Here is a 16,454-nt window from a genome sequence, read left to right on the forward strand (position 1 = left end):
TATTCTTTTCACAGGCTATACCATCATCTTGCTCTTCCCCTTCTTTTACTGTAAGGAATAGTAAGAGAGAGACAGGATCTTTTCTGCTGTTTATTTTTTAGTAAAGACATTGCTAAAGGCCCAAGGGACATGACTTCTAAACAAAACCAAGTATTTTAAAATCTCTGGTTGAAATGTTTATTGCCTTTAGAATATAATTCCATCTATGTAAATGATTTCATTTGAGCTGCACACTCCCCCCTCCCCACAATGCTCGAGGCAATATATTAAATCATGAGAAGGAGAAAATTAAACTAAGAAAAACAGATAATAAGCCGAAAGATATCTGACACTCCCTTTTCAGCATCTAAACTAACTAGATTTGCAATAGAAAACACGATAGGACCCAAACATAAACATGTTAAGCAAGGCAGCACTACTACTCATAGCCTTATGTTGAATGCTTGACAATAAATAAACATCATCAGTGGTAGAAAGCAAATATTTTTAAAATTCTCTAAACGTTTAGTGTGCAATGGGGACAACATTTTCCACAGGTTGATAACAGCATCAAAACTGCAATGGTTGCATAAGAGGAGTGGCATTTACATTCTGGCAGGCTAATAAAGATATTTTCATTGTTTTGTTTTATTCCAAAATTGCCTCCTTAAGAATTCATCTACTGTGCTACATATTCTTCAATTACACCCCCTTTTTCCGGCCAAAGCTGCAAGATCCTCTCAAATCCTTCCCAAGCCAACAGAATTTAGGAGCACTGAACACTGCTCAGCTAGAGTTCTGGATGGGGAATGTGCAGTGTAAGACACATACTAGATGGTGAAGATGGGGATATCTATCATCAGCAGGCACCAATAGCCCTGGACAGACAAAACAACCCTTCTGTCTGCACACAAGAACACGGAGGAAAGCTAATATATACAAGCAGGGCTGCTCCTGGTGTGTGCATGGAGGGGGTACATCTTAGCGTGGCCACCCTTCAGCTGACCTTGAGTACTACCTCACATACCTGAAGCAAGGCAGACCACCAGAGCTGCCCTTTGAACAAACTCTGCAACTAATGAAGTCATGGCAGGCCAGGAGCCAAAAGGGGGGCAACTAATTTGCTGCTGCTGCCTGAGAATCCAGCATTTTTGCATAGTGTGACAGAATCCACCAGACAAGCAGTAATTGACCGTTTTCACCCACAGTGGCTTCAGACCATCACCCTCCTTCAGAGGAGCCGACAGAAAATGTCTCTCTGCGGTGAAAAGTTAACTTTGCAGCCTGGGTATTCTGCCTTATCTCAAATTATTCCTGAATGCACAGGCATTAACTCCACTATGCTCTTCACAGACAATGACTGAAAAACTCCCCACATTACACATAAGGTAAGAGTCACCATTCCCGTTCTTCACTATGGAGACAATAACAGAGTGACTTTCTTTATGTCCTTAATTTTAAAACCCAGCAGGTGCTCTGGCTACATTTATCAGGCCCATTAAAAAGCAAGACTTATCCACTTCCAAACATCAAGCCTTCTTTTGAGGTAAAGCAACACTAAATAAATGTTAAAAAAAAAAAAAAGGTGCAATGGGAGGATACTATAACCAAACTCAAGAGAACTTGAATGCTCCTCAGGCAACCACATTTACCAACTAACCAGATTTCTTTCTCAGAAACCTAGAGTCAACTGCCTTGCAGACTGCCCAAGTGGCTCATTGATCAGTCGCAGATGGTTTCAGGTTCCTCATTCTGAAAGCAATGGACTGTAATGCTGCACCTCAAACCATTACTGTTGAAAGCACATGGCTGATACAAAGCTGCCCAGAAGCCTACTGTGAGTTTGGTAACTTGGCCTTTCACAACCTAGGAGGAGATTTGTGCTGGTTACTCAGAGTGCAAATTTTATTTCTATTTCAGTCTAGTTCAACAATGTTCCCTACAAACTCAGCCTCCTCAGTCCAAAATAAAAGGAACGATGGAGAGGTTCACAGAGATTTAGTCAAATCCAGACAAATTTGAAATATTGCACATAAAAGCGTGTCGGCGGCAGACTTTGCTCTGTTTTCTTCCCTGTTGCTGAAACAGCCAGACCTGTCATCTCCTGCCAGCTGCAGGAGGGCTCTCTGCGGCCACCTAAAGGATTTTACAAAACTGCATTGGTATCACATACGCAGCAGTCTGTCCGAGATACTGGTGAGGTGAGAGAGCTGCCACGAGGTCACTATTTGAGGTAAGTGGAGTTTGCAATGAAATACAAGTTACTCTGGATCACCAGCAAGCCAGTGCAAGTGACCAGAAACCTACGCTATGCACAACTACGCCATACTTCCCTTTTTTCCCTCCGGCTCCCCCATTCATTCCAGGCCCCAGTTTAAAAATCTCTTAAGCTTTTAGTATATTTCTTGAGCGTGCACTCAAGCGAGTGAGCCTGTGTATCTCTTTCACCCTCCCCATTCAGTTTTTGACAATGCTCGTACAACGCCTCTCATGGCTTTGCCCTTTCATGCTATCCTATCGGTCAAGGATCTTTCTCCCTCGCACTTGTGTGGCAGAAACATTCTGTCTAACCGGTACTCCACCTTATTTCAAAACCCAGCTGACACACAGATTGCCTTCTTTCTCTCTGGCTGTGCTTTTTCGGGGGCGGGGGGTTGTTTAGTTTTCTTCTCCCTATTCAAGTGCTTTACTGAGTTTCACACACAGACTCCGAAAGGAAAACACGCCTGCTGCCTGGGGGCCTGGCCTGAGCCGCTCTTCCAGCCGGAGCCGCGTTTGGCCCCTTGCTGAGGCGCGCCCGGTGCCGGCTCCTGCTGCCGCCCAGGGCGGGACGCCATCCCGCAAAACCAATTCCCCCGCGATGCCCAGCTCCGCCGGTGCCACACGAGGTGACAGCAAATGCCGAGAGGCGCTCAGCCGCCGCGCCAGGCGTCCCGGCCCTCCCCCCGGGGGTGACGAAGCACCCCGGTCTTACAGCGGGGCAGCCGCCCCCCCGCCGCTCCTCCCGCCGCGGGCCGGCCAACGGCAGGGAGGCAGCGGCGGGGGAGCGCAGGGCGCACCTCAGGGAGCCGCTGTCACCGCCCCGCGTCCCGCCGGTGCCGCCGCCCCGCCGCGCCCTCACGCGGCCCCTCACGGCCGGCCGTTACCACAGCGCCGGGGGCGGCGCGCGGGCGGCGGTTAGCGCCGAAGCCGCGCGCGCCCCCCTCTGCCGGCCGCGGCGGCGGGGCGAGCGGGGGGGGGGGACGGGACACACGGACGGGGACACACACGGGACCGAGGCACGGCGCCCTCCCCTCGCCATCTCCTCCACGGAGGAGGAGGAGGAGGAGGAGGCGGCGGCGGCGGCGGCGGCGGGCCCGGCTCGCCCCACCCCGCCCCGCCCGTCCCGTCCCCCGCCGCCCCCTGCCCGAGCCGGGCGGGCAGCGCGCCGGCCCCGCGTACCTGGCTGGGCTGCTCCGCTTGCTCCGAGGAGGCCATCTTCCCAGGCCCGGCTAATCCATCCCCGCCCAACCGATGGAACGCCCCCGTCGCCGTTCAACCCCTCGCGCGCGCTAGGCCCCCACCGGCTCGCGCTGCAGGCAGAAAGAGTCGAACGCCGGGCCACTGATGCCCCCGGCGGGGAACCACTCCTGAGATGAGTTTCCGGCCTCTGCGGTCTCCCCCGGCAGGACGGGAGCCAGCGGCTGGGCCGGCTCGGGGACACAGACCGGGAGACTGCGTGGGCCGCAGCGTACGTTGCCTGGAAAAGCCAGCGTGCTTTTGAGGGCCAGCTGGGCCCTCAACAAAACCCGCGTTGGCCTGGGCGGTGCAGTGGGGCCGCGTCGCTGCCAGCAGGTGTAACGGTGGCTGTCGGTCATGGCTGTGTTACGGCTCCCGGCCGCCTGCTCAGAGACAGAAATAACAGGCCCGGGTGGGTCCGGCCAGCGGGGGTTCCCGTGGGGCCGCCCTTGGCTTTGGCAGCCCCGGAGCTGCCTGGGGAGCCGCTCCGGTACGCGCCAGGGCGGGTGTATTGCACGCTTAGGGTTTTTTTTTTTTTTCTGTTTGTAATTTCACAACCAGCACACTTATCTGCAAGGGAGTGTGTTATGTGCATGCACGCTCATGCTGTTTATTTTAGAAGTAATTTCGTCGCCGCCAAGGCCAAAAGAGCTTTTCGCAAGCTTACTGCATGGCGTCTTCCCTGACCACCACAGCCCTGCCGCTCGGGTAAGCTCTGAGGAAAAGCATCACCAGCCAGGGAGCTAAACCGGGGCTGGGCACGCCAGAGCCGGGAGCCCAGCAGCCTCGGCGGCTCTTACTTTCATTCTCAAGCCACCGGAGCTGGTTTCACTGCCGCCAGCCACGGGGTGGGACCGGGACCCGGACCCGCCCGCCGGGAACAAGCGGCTGCTCCGAGCCCCGCGGCCCGGCCGAACGAGCACCCCGGCCCGGCCTAGCGGGTCCCGCGGCCCGGCCTGGCCTTGGGAGCCCCGCGGCCCCGGGGCGCGATGGCGGCGCCGCTGAAGCCCTGCCTGCTGCTGCGCTGCGGGGACGCGCGGGAGCAGCACGGCGTGGCCGCCTCCTGCCTGAGGGAGCTGCGCCATAAGGGTGAGGGAAGGGGCCGCTCGGAACCCCCTGCGGCCCCCTGCCCCGATCCGTGGCACCGAGGGAGGGCGGGCGGGGCTCCGGGTGGCCCTTCCGAACGCGGCGGGGGGTGAAAGGAGGCGGGAGCGGGCGGCTGGACGTCGTTTCACCGCAACGCGCCTTCTGCTATGCCTTTGTCACGGTTTGCATCAAGAATGTTGATTTCTGGAGGGGAAACTCGTAGGTATGTGCTAAAAAAGGAGCTGATGCGCAGAGCTGCGTGCGGGTGGGTCCTGGTCTCTAGCCTAAATTAGTAATTTAGAATTGCTTGCACAAGACACCGCAACAATAAGAGTCGCTTGTCTCTTGTGACAGCTGTAATAAAAGGACAGTGCAAATACCACTTTTATTATTTCATTAAGTCTTTTTCCTGTCCACAGCTAGCGGCATTCTGGCTATCGACAAGGCCCGGGAGCCCATCACCTTAGTACTGGCAGAAGATGGCACCATTGTGGACGATGAAGATTACTTTCTGTGTCTGCCACCTAACACCAAGTTTGTGGCACTGGCCAAGAATGAGAAATGGTGCAGCAAAAGCTTAGGTACTCTGGGGGTGGGGGAGCACGGAAGGGAGGGGTGCCTGGAATACACCTAGTGAAGTTAGGCTATCTCAGGTGGGTCAGGAATAACCCATGAAACTGGTGACTCTCGTGTCAGGCAGTGGAACGGCCCAGCTCTCGGAGTCTGTGGATGAAGTAGACAGTGCTGCAGAAAAGTGGAAGCAGCTGGCCAGGCAACTGAAGGATGACCTGTCCAACATCATCTTGATGTCTGAAGAAGACCTCCAGGTACAGTGCAGAAACCTCTAATTGCTGTCCTTGGCTCTGCCCATCATCCATTTATCTCAGTAGATGGCAGAGAAGAGAATAAGCAAACAAGATCTCAGGCTTAATCCAGCTGCTGCTGTTTGGCTGTGGTGCTAGAGTCAGATTTCTCCTTAAGGGGAAACATTCCTGTTTGAGGAGGATGCTCTTAATCACCGATGGTCCCTCACAGGATGCCTTCCCAGTTGTGGCAGAGGGAGGGCCAAAAGTCAAGATTTGGCCAAATAGCAACCGAGGTGGGCTCCTTCCTTACCACCAGACACCGGTGTAATGCGCCAAACGGGAGCAGCATGGTAAATCTCTGCTCCATGGGTTTGAAGAACTGCTGTCAGTTTGCGGAGCTGATTGATTCGAGTGTCTGACTGCTTAACACCTTGTATGTGGTGAGGCATGGTGATAACCGCCTCTCCTTGTCCTCCTGCAATGTGCAGCTGCCCAAGTGCCCGGCTATTGGCTTTCGTTTGTGTACTCCCATGCACTCTTAAGTGGTACTGCGATTGCCAGAAGTTGTCAGGATTTTGGTTAAAAATGCCCATAATTCCATGCCTTCCTGGATGCCTTTTGGCTTCTGGTAAAGAATGCTGGCTGGTGGAGTCCACTACAGCCTCTCACAACTAGGCTGACTTGCTATGATGAGAAACCTTGTGAAACGTGGGGTTTCATGAAGGTGGAGGCTCTGTCATTCAGGAGGCTTGCTGTTTGTACTGTAACCAGTGTCACAGAATGAGTTACTCAGTCCATGTAACAGGAGCACTCTTATTGTTTTAAGGTGCTTATTGATGTACCGTGTTCAGATCTGGCAGAAGAACTTGCCCAAAGTGAAACCAAAACCCAAGTATTGCAGGACACCCTGCAGCAGGTGCTGGACAGACGAGAAGAAGAACGCCAGTCAAGACAGCTCCTGGAACTGTACCTGGAGGCCTTGAAAAAAGAAGACAGAATCTTAAGCAAAGTATCAGGTAGGGAGCCTTAGGATGCTAGAGATGGAGCTTTTCAAAGATGCCTGAAATAGTTGAGTGGAATAAATAAGGCAGAATGAAGGGCTGGAGTGAGTCACTTGCTTAGCAGCTGTTAATGTGGTTGATGTAAGAGCTGGTGTAGCATAAGAATTCTCTGACTGGGTGAGACCAGGAGTCCTCTCGCTGCTGTGTCATGTTTCTCACAAGGCCAGAAAGTGGAATACTGGGGGGAAAGCTTAAATCATGTAGTCATCCTTAACGTTATGGATTTCTTAAGTTAGAGAATGCACCCAGATAGAATGCATATTTTATTAACCTCAGAATCATCAAAGCAGTCCAGGGCACTTTTCCTGCCCCATGTTTGTCACAGGCTATAATGATTCTGCTACTTTTCAGAATCTGAGACTGTACCAAGAAAGGAGATGGATGTGGTTGACGCAGGTACCAGCAGTACGGGCACTTCAGCCAAAACGGCGCTCAGTGACCAGATCCTTGCTGCTCTGAAAGAGAAACCTGCTCCAGAGCTCTGCTTGGACAGTCAGGATCTAGAGGTGGGTGAGAATGACATTACCATATTCTGGCAAATCTCTCGCTCTGGAGAGGGAGGTTATAGGGGATGCTGTCCTTGCTTCTGGAGACTCTAATGTTAATATATCTCAGTCTCAAAGCAGTGAGACTTAATCTCTTTCTCTTCCTCAGTAACGCTACGCCCTGCTTGGAGCTCCTCTGTAATAGCCAGCTGACACTATTCCAAGTAATCTGGTCTCTCCTCTGGAAAGCCACAAAATAATTTTAGTTTTCATCTCTGCCAAATCATAGTCAGCCAGTGCTTCAGCTATCTTACCAGCAAGGCTTTTTTTGGTATGCAATGCATCTAGCTGTATTTCTTTTATACATCCCAAATGAAAATAAAAATCTTATTTTGGAAAACAGTGTAAAAAAACCCACAGCGTGGAAAGGAAAGCCTAGGTAAACTTTAACCATTAGAAAATGTGTTCTTTCTAATGCTATGAACTTGCTCCTCTTGCTTTTTCCTGCTGTAGAAACTAAGTAACTGCTTTCTGTTCCTTTGAACACCTGAATATAGCTTCAGGCTCTACATCTTGGTAGAATATTGAAAATACACTAGCCCACAGGATAGATGATGAAAGCTGGCCATATCTTCAATACCAAGTTGCCAGTATCAAACAGGTGTCTCATTACTGCTGTTCTTAATGTGGGCAGAGGGGTTAGTGGAGGAGGAGCGTTAGTAGAAGAGACTGTTAGAAATCTGTCTTTTACAGCTGGTCTTGAAAGAAGACACACAAGCCCTGGCCTCGGCTCTGAGATGGGACAAGCAGAAGGCTGAAGCCCTGCAGCAAGCCTGTGATCAGGAGCTCTCCAAGCGTCTACAGCAAGTGCAGACTTTGCATTCCCTAAGGAGCACATCAAAGGGCAAGAAAACGCTACCCTGGGGAGACTGGCCTAGTTCAAAACGCAAAAAATAAGTCCTACTCGCAATTTTACTTGTTTTGTTTTGGGGTGGGCTTTTGGTTGGTTGGTTTGGTTTTGGGTTGGTTTTTTTTTTTTGCATTAGAATCAATACAAGCAAGATGTATCCTGGGAGCCATGGTTTGCTGGTCATACTGTGGTCTGGCTATAGACAGCTAGAATCTGGACATTGTCCTGAGGGTTAAACTCCTGTGATGATTCAAACTGTGTGTAACCAAAGGGATTTTGACTTTTTGCAGAATACTAAACAATGGAATTGCTAAACACAGCATGTAGGGGTTCAGCTTTGAATACCTGGTTGGGAGCCAGAAGCTTCTGAAGCCCCAGGCAGTTTGCTTACTTTGTCCTCCCACCATTCCCAGTGTAAAGGGTGGAAGACCTCGTGGAAGACAGTGAGGCACAGTTGATGAACAGAAAGGAGGTGCTTGGAGGGTTGCTCACTGAACACGGGGTGCTCATTCTTCAGTAGGGTTTGTTGTGATTTGGCCTAGTTAAGCTGTCATTGTGCAGTTGCTCCAGCTGCTGCCTGGCTTTAGCTCGAGCCTGGGATCTGGGATCTTGAATTCTCATGCTGATTTAATCAGTTAAATTCCAAGTCCTTTAACTTCTGTGCTTTTTCCGTAAGGAACTTCCTGGGTTCAGTTTAAGTACTAACCTGTAAAGCACAGCAAAGGTAGAAATACTTGCTTTGTAAGGCTGTGGGGCAGAAGACTTGTATTTGGCCTGTCTGTATTACTGACCTAATCATTAATATAGTATCATGATGCTTTTGTACTAACTGGCTTATTTTTGAATTTGTTAAAGGCTTTAATTATTTTTTTTTCAATTCCCACCAGCTGCTCTGATTAAAGAATGTGCTGATAAGTACAGTATTACCTTAAGGGTAGAGGAAGAAGAAATTAAATACGTAAATGCTCCATATTTAACCTGTCTAACCATTCTACCTTAAGAATTAAGTATTTAGGTAGAATGCATGCTCATTCTGGTGACACTGCACTGGAATGCTCTCACCTGGCACAATCTGTTCTTCTCTTGTGAGGACAGAAGACATACATGAAAAAATCTGAAAAGTGAGCTGAAATTTCCGAGAAGGTTTTAGTAGGTACAAATGTTTTCTAGTATCATGCGAACCCCCCTGATTTAACATGACCTTAAATGCTGCAGGATGCCAAGTAATGAGTATTCCTGCAGCAGGCATTCAGATGAACCCGTCGTATGCAGATACTCCAGTTGAATTATGGCACACTCAAACTTATACTGCCAGTGTAACTAATAAATATTCTAAACAGTTTAGTGGCTTTGAGCAGGGAAGCAAAAATACTTGGGGTACCTTCAGGTGAGGCTACCCGTATGGGAATTGACTGGACTTAGTGGGGAAGCTTGCAGTCAACATTTAGTCGACATTTTGGTCAGTGAGTTTTGCTAAGGGAAGTAATTGCTTCTTACAATACACACATCTGGCTTGTAACATTATAGGCCGAGGCAGGTAAAAAGGTTTCCTGCTGCTTTAAACAGCTACGAGCTTTTTATGTTCAAGTCTTTCTGAAATAGCACTAACAGAATTTTGGAAGGATGCTCTATTGCACTCCAAGCTGACTACACTGGCTACCAAGTGAAATAGCGTGCACTGAGCAGACTACCTGTCAGCAAGCTTTTTCTGTGAGCTTAAGTCTCAGCTTGTCATTACCGCTCTCTCCATTACAAATCAGGTTTTCAGTCTTGCTCAAAGCTGCAATGCTTTTGCTTTTTCCAAGCTCAACTTGGCAATGGAAATTCTGCTCCTCGTGCTGTACGAGAGGAAAGAAGGGTTTTACCTGTGGCTTTTTCACATCTACTTAAAATAGCAGATAGCATAATTACTTCAATCCTGCATGTATTGGGAATATTTAACTCGCCTACTTCCAGGCCAACACTGAGATGGAGTCAGAGAGATCATGCTGATCATTCTTGTAGGAAGGCAGTGACAGTCCTTCCAATCTAGCCTTAAGGAAAAAACAAATGGAGGGTTTTCATTGCTGCTTTTTCCTCTTTTCTGTTATCAAGGCTAGAGGCCTTTAGTTGCCTGTAAATTATTAAATGCTGCAGTTCTCATGTTGCAGAATTGAAATTATCAACTAGACCTAGCATGGTATGATTTAAACTGTTTCTTTTGTCTTAATTGTTCTGTTCATATCCAACAATCAGATTTTCATAATCTGATGGGAGCCATGCTTATACTCTATCCTGAAGCTGAGCTGGCAGTTTAATAGTAATATTAAGTATTACTTGTAAGAAGAGCCGGTATCTAATACTTAACTCTCTTTAAAGCTCTGTTATAGTCAACATATTTCAAAAGCTTCCATGAAAAATGAGAAGCAATTAACTACTAAGAGACTTCAATGCTGCATAGCATCCTGTAATTTCTATTTAAAAATCTTTTTTTTTTAGTGATCAAGTTTATGTATTGCTCCTTGGATCTCTTTCAGTAGTGCAATGAAACAAAGATGAAAACTGCTAAAACATCTCCATCTAATGAGATTTTTAAACATAACAGTACAATTATCCATATATATTGATGGGGTTTTTTATTAGTACAGACTTTACAGACCTTTAGATCGTTATATTCTGCAAGTTGGTGCATAGCTAGAATTTCCTGTTGGTGATAACGCAGAGCTGCTGCCAGATCTAATATTTCTACAGAAAATAATCACAAAGCTTTTCAGGAAACAATCTTTAGCCATTGGCCAGCACTTTCTGTACACCAGTAGTGTATATGCATGTGTGTTTGCAGAGGAAGTAACAGGAGATTTTAGCGGAGGACAACAGACATCAGAACTAACAAACTTCGAGACATTCTCCCTGACATGTTGGGCTTAATGACCTCAAAAAAAAAAATCAGGTAGGCTGTGCAATAAACATCCACTAGGCCTTCCTCTTGGAAAATAGCTATGATATCAAAATGCTTAGTGTTTCTAAAGGCCTAGGAGTCCTGGGAAATAAATATAAATTTTCTCCTCAAGAAAGGAATAGGATAAACAATAGAAGCAAATCAGCTAGAACTGCACATCTTGATAACCAGACCCCTACAGAAGTCGCTCCTTTAGAGACACAGCAGTGGATAGGAGCAAAAGAGAACTTGACCATTTTTTGCTTATCTTACCCACGCAAGTCAGGAGAAACTGTCCACCTAGAACATGCTCTGTCATCTAATTTAATCTTAAATCAGATTTACATTTTGTAGACATGAAGTATGCTTGATTCACTTAAGCTTATTTAAGCTGCATGACATTTTAACTATGCAAAAATCGGCATTTCCTTCATCTTATTCCTGTAATATTTAAGAAGCTTTAATTTTTGAACACGGTGAGTGACCTGCCCATGATTCACAAGGATGGATTTTGTGTAAGTGTTCACAGAGGGAGGGATACACTACAGAAGGTCTAAACCAGCCAGAAGATGTGTGACAACCTAGGGTGGCTGCTGTTACACTTTTTTTTCCAGGGTAAAAATTTTAGAATGTCAAAGCCTTGAGTTTAAGTCTTTATCATTAATACATTCCCATAGACAAACCTACCTGATAACAGATTCCACCCTGTAATGGGTTCCTTCTTTAGCAATAGATTTGCTGTGAATGAGTATCCTCAGTTAATGGTTTTCAACAGTGCATTAATGATTTCTCCCTTAAAGCACCAAGAAAAACTTTTTCCATCTCGTGTGGGATTAGGCTGATGACCAGGGTACATTAAAGTACATAAAGCCTCACGAAAGCAAGTAATATATAATGGCATTAAAAAAAAACCAACCGGGCAATATGAAAACTGAGTACTGTAAGCACTGGTGTGCCAAGAGGACAGATTTCCTGTTGATTACAGAATTGCTAGTTTATTATCTCCCTAGCCTACATCAGTCAGTAGAATAATTCCTCTAAAAGATATCTTATCCCTGAAAGTGGAGCGGTTTGGGATAGGGGAAAGGGAGGGTAAAGTGTTATTGTGTAACATTTCCAGACATTCCTATTTTGTTCTACACTGTAGCACTTGATTTTATTTGATCAATATTGGACAGTTACAGCCTAAAAAAGGCATGTTTTTCCCCCCCTATCTACTAGTGCTTAATAGTTCAAATACAGAGCAAGAATAAAAGGGAGCACATGTAAGGAGTCCAGAGTATTACTCTTCTTCCATTGTGTCAGGTATAGCCGGGTGACTCTAGTCCAGGAAGTGTGCTCTTCTTTCAAGAGAAGGGTTTCAAACAAGGAGCAAGGCTACACCTACAAGTTCTCAAGGGTGATCAAAAATATTCTGTCATGTGGTACCTTCTTCATCGTGGGGTGGTATTAAGGTGTGAGTCTTACTAAAATGAGAACCTGACGATTTTAAACTTGGTTTTGGGGAATTGCTCTAAGCTGGGTCCTTCAGGAAGGAACAAGTGGCTTCCAGGAAGAGCTTGTCTCATGAATCAAGTGCTGAGCAAGAGAACCTGTGTTCAAGTCTTTACTCTCTTGCTGCGTATTTTATACTATCCTTGGCAAGTCTATTCTTGCTTGATAAAGTTTGCCCACGCAGTAGCTTAAGCAGCCTTCTTACTTCACTTGGCTATATCTGTCTAATACCTTAGGTCTTTAAATCTGCTTCTTTTGAATCCAGGGCATTTGGTAAGTCTCTATGAGTCCAGCAGAGGGCAATGGCGGTACGTTTCTGACCACCTCTCCAGAGCTGTGCTACTACAGTACAATTTAGAAATGTAATGCAACTTACAGAAAGTTAAGTTGTACACCAGCAGCATCACAAGTGAAAAATGACACAAAACATGTTTTAATTATGAAGACAACAAGTGAGAGATATAGCTGTTAGAACAAAAACAAACTACTCAGAATACCTAAGCAAAAGTATCAAAAATGGAAGCAAGGAGGAATTCAAACAATTCTTGGAGAAATGAAGTAGCAGCATGGAGGGAGGTGCGCATTCTGAGGTATTATGGTCAGTGAGAACATTCTGCTTTAAACTCTTTATTTAAACAATTTTAATAACAGTAAGATACCTTTTTGTGAGTAATTAAGGCATTTTGGCTGAAAGCTTTACTGAATTCTGGCAGATCTTTCATTTTTGGAACAAAAAAATCCAACTAACCATGTTCACCTAAAAAACTAAAGATTCATTACTGCTTCCTCTAGGATAATAAGAGAAAGTGGCCAGAGACATTACTTGAAAGGTAAATCATGCCATGTTGGAATCTTCACTTTCAGTCACAGCTGCTTCTTTTTCCCCAGAAGATCTCCCTCCCTTAACTGCACTGGACTTCTTTTTCTTCTCCTTTTGCTCCATGTTACTTGCTGTGATCTCTTCACTCTTCTGGGTGATATACTTCAGCTGAGAACAATTAACTAGTCAGTCACCTACTGAGGACCTTGATTTATTCATGAGAAATTAGAGAGAAATGTTAAAGAGAAATTAACAGGGCAAATTCTCACTACAAAAGATGGCAGGCACTCCAAAAAGGCTGACAAACATCAACTAGTTCTAATTCTTGCACAAAGCCCTCAGTCTAAGCTGGATATCCTCAGATAGTGAAACACCCTGGCAAGACTAGGATTTATAGATGTACATGACATCCATCTCTCGAACCAAGTCAGCAACATGAGCAGTTACTCAGAGCTGTAGTTTGCCAAGATACAATCTGAGTACAGAAACACTGCAAGATCCCTCTGCACCCACTTGCCATAAACAGCACCTCATACTTAAGAGCACAAAATTCATGTCTAGTAACTACGCCTTCTCAGGCAAGTTCATGTTGCATATTTCAAATCACAGATGGAAGGAAAAAATCCCCTCATATAAAATTAATTTTGGAAGTACTCTTCTTCATGGAAGCATTTACAGGTATGTCTTAACACATCAGTGAATTTAACTCCACCGAAGATCACACAGATCAGCACATGAGAGAAGGCAATAATGTGAACCATCCCTATATTAGTGCTAGGAGACTTAGCACCTCAAGGTGGACTCAGGCTATTCGTGACCTTAGGCTAAAACAAAGGAACACAGCTTCAGGGAAAAAACAAGTGATTTACTTCCAAGATTGACAATGCTGTAATGTGTCTGTTCATTGCACTTTTATACTTGGAACCTCAGCAGCCCTGTTGCAACCAGAACATTGCTGCTTGAATTGCAATCAGATCTGTGTTCCCACAGTGATGCATAGTGTCATGAAGCAAAAGAAGATGAAAATTTAAAAAGTCACTGGATTGTGCCCATCCATCATCTACCAGCCAGTCAAATTGCTTAAGCAATAGTTGCTTCATTGTCTATAGCCTTCATTCAGGTGCTCACAGGTTTAAGAACGTTGCGAGACAGAAAATACAGTGAATCTCACCAAAGAATTGCTCCTTCTAGCCAAAAGCTTCACATCTTCTGTAGTGACTGTGCTTCGTTTTGCATGCCTGCATAAAATTAAAAAATACCCCTTAATGTGTTTGACAGCATTGGTTGTAAGAGGCCATACAGCATCTAATACAGAACACGAACTAAAAGGCCTTAACAGGGACCCTGTAAAACAATCACGCCTAGCTTTTCCAACTATATTACACAAAAACCTGTTTTACAAGTTTGTACGTGTACATGCAAATCCCCACACTTCGTGTGTAGAAACAGCAGAATTTAGCAAACAGAACTTCAAGCACCACTGTTCGTTCCCTCTTACATGCCAGCAAGTCACAGTGTTAAGTGTTTATTCCTTAAAACATTCTCTTACCTCCTTGGAGCAACCGGACAAAACACAGCCTTGCTAGCAAGCATCTGTCACTCCCACACCATCCAGTACCTCTATGTATCAACACATTTGGCAATTACATACAGTCATTAATCTAGTCAATCACTTGTGCCATGTAAATGAACTTCCAACATCAGGAAGAACCTACAGGGGGATATCTATTTTCTACCTTCACAGCTACTGTTTTATCAGCCAATAGAACCCTTTAAAACTTGAATTACAACACATTATTTTAAAAGATTATCTAGTTATTGGAGCTGAATACCAAAAAAAAAAAAAAAAGAAAGCCTCTGTAACAATCAAGTGTTCCAGTACCTACCTTGCAAACATTTCAAGGTCTCTTGCAAAGTTCTCTGGAGGAAACACAAAGACGCCACATATTTTAAAACGCTAACTCTGAGTAGGAAGAGATAAGTAATACAGTTCTAGCTGTTACAAAGGTGCAACTGCAAATTATCCAAGTTAGTTATGAGAAGCAACCAACTTGCTATTACATGCCACTCTGCCGCACAGCCAGGTGGTCCACACAATATTTCCACATACATTTAAATGTTTCTTCCAGGCCTAAAAAATGGAATCACTATTTCTTACACTTTTTAAAATCTAATTCAAGAAACAATGCATCGGGGATAACCAGTTCCGGTGCTCTTTTTCCTTAAAGCATTGTTTCCCCAGCAATTGCTCTTGAACAAATAGATAGAATGCAAACTTGTGTACCACACTGCCTGAAGGTGATCTCTGAAATAGCTGCAATCGTTTGTTTGCTGAATTGGATGTCTTTGTCTTCTGCTGCATCCTGACACAGGCAGCCAACCGTGTAGTGAACCGCGGCCTTCAGCCTCTGAAAGGATCCAAGGCAGTGACCGGTCAGCTCTCTGCAGGCTGATACACCCGCTCCTAACAATCATCAAATTATGTAAAAGACCGCAACATAAGCGACCGTTCACGGACCCCAACAAACCCAACACCACCACGTTTAGCACTCGGTGCCCCAGACCGCCACCCCCACCCCCCGCCACGGCTCCATCTTGTCCCGGCCGGGCGCTCCGCCGGCGGCCAGCCGCGGCACAGCCGCAGCGGGGCCGGGGTCCGGGTGGGAGGACGGGCCGCCAGCCCCGGCCGTACCTGGGTGAGGAGGAGCCGCTCCTCGCCCTCCGCCTCCCCCATGGCGCAGCCCTCAGCCGCCCGGCCGCGTTTCCCGCCCAGCGCGGAGGGGCGGGGCCGCGGCGCCGCCATGTCGGGAGCTGCGGGAGAGGGGCCGCTCCCCGGCGGAGCCGAGCTCCCCCTGCCTGCTCCGCCGGCTTTTAGCACAAGGTGATTCCAGGTAGAGTAAATGTTTTTCTCAGCACTAACATAGATCGGTGCGAGTATCCCGTTTTCCCCCCAAAACGCAACACCTACGCACGCAACGAACTCGTAAAACTGTTCCTACTGCCCACCACGGTCATTTCTAATACAGTCCTGCTGGAGAAGCTGCACCGCAAATACCGGGGCAAACTGACCACCGCAGTGTTCGTGGCCCTCCCGCTATCGCTATTCCCTGCACCTTGTCACTCATGTATTTTATGGAATCCCTAAACCTTATAACGTGCAGAAAGTTGGCTTTAAATTGAAAGTAATCTTTTGCTAATTATACAGATATTTAACTAAGTAGCTAACTGTCTTAGCAGAAATCAATGGAGCAGAAAATTAATATAAAAATCATTGCACAGTGCAAGATTTAATACTTCAGCGGTTCTGAGAAAATAAAAGGTACAGGCACGCAGGTGAATTTTCAGAAATCCTCAAGATGACTGGCAGTGGGGCTGCAGGAAGCAGATACCAAACAGTG

The 16,454-nt window shown here is 46.5% G+C and overlaps 3 protein-coding genes across 3 annotated transcripts in view; 1 reads left to right on the forward strand and 2 right to left on the reverse strand.

Annotated features, from left to right (window-relative positions):
* PEX14 (peroxisomal biogenesis factor 14) overlaps window positions 1-3,547 on the reverse strand; it is a 79,469-nt gene extending 75,922 nt beyond the window's left edge. Inside the window, exon 1 of the mRNA XM_075114422.1 lies at window positions 3,421-3,547. Within this exon, the coding sequence (XP_074970523.1) occupies window positions 3,421-3,456 (36 nt within the window). The 5' untranslated portion in view covers window positions 3,457-3,547. The remainder of the gene's footprint in view (window positions 1-3,420) is intronic.
* A 695-nt stretch (window positions 3,548-4,242) lies between these two features.
* On the forward strand, window positions 4,243-8,748 carry DFFA (DNA fragmentation factor subunit alpha). The gene is made up of 6 exons (XM_075114423.1): window positions 4,243-4,566; window positions 4,983-5,144; window positions 5,260-5,390; window positions 6,196-6,385; window positions 6,782-6,936; window positions 7,669-8,748. Exons 1-6 carry the CDS (start codon window positions 4,467-4,469, stop codon window positions 7,870-7,872), a joined length of 942 nt encoding a protein of 313 aa, XP_074970524.1. The 5' UTR covers window positions 4,243-4,466; the 3' UTR covers window positions 7,873-8,748.
* Window positions 8,749-12,871: 4,123 nt separating this feature from the next.
* CENPS (centromere protein S) lies at window positions 12,872-15,891 on the reverse strand. The gene is made up of 5 exons (XM_075114424.1): window positions 15,749-15,891; window positions 15,341-15,464; window positions 14,943-14,976; window positions 14,228-14,294; window positions 12,872-13,224 (listed from the first exon to the last, which is right to left on the reverse strand). Exons 1-5 carry the CDS (start codon window positions 15,857-15,859, stop codon window positions 13,072-13,074), a joined length of 489 nt encoding a protein of 162 aa, XP_074970525.1. The 5' UTR covers window positions 15,860-15,891; the 3' UTR covers window positions 12,872-13,071.
* Between the last annotated feature and the right edge of the window lie 563 nt (window positions 15,892-16,454).

Source organism: Phalacrocorax aristotelis, chromosome 19 (assembly GCF_949628215.1).
Source record: "Phalacrocorax aristotelis chromosome 19, bGulAri2.1, whole genome shotgun sequence".
Classification (NCBI taxonomy): domain Eukaryota; kingdom Metazoa; phylum Chordata; class Aves; order Suliformes; family Phalacrocoracidae; genus Phalacrocorax; species Phalacrocorax aristotelis.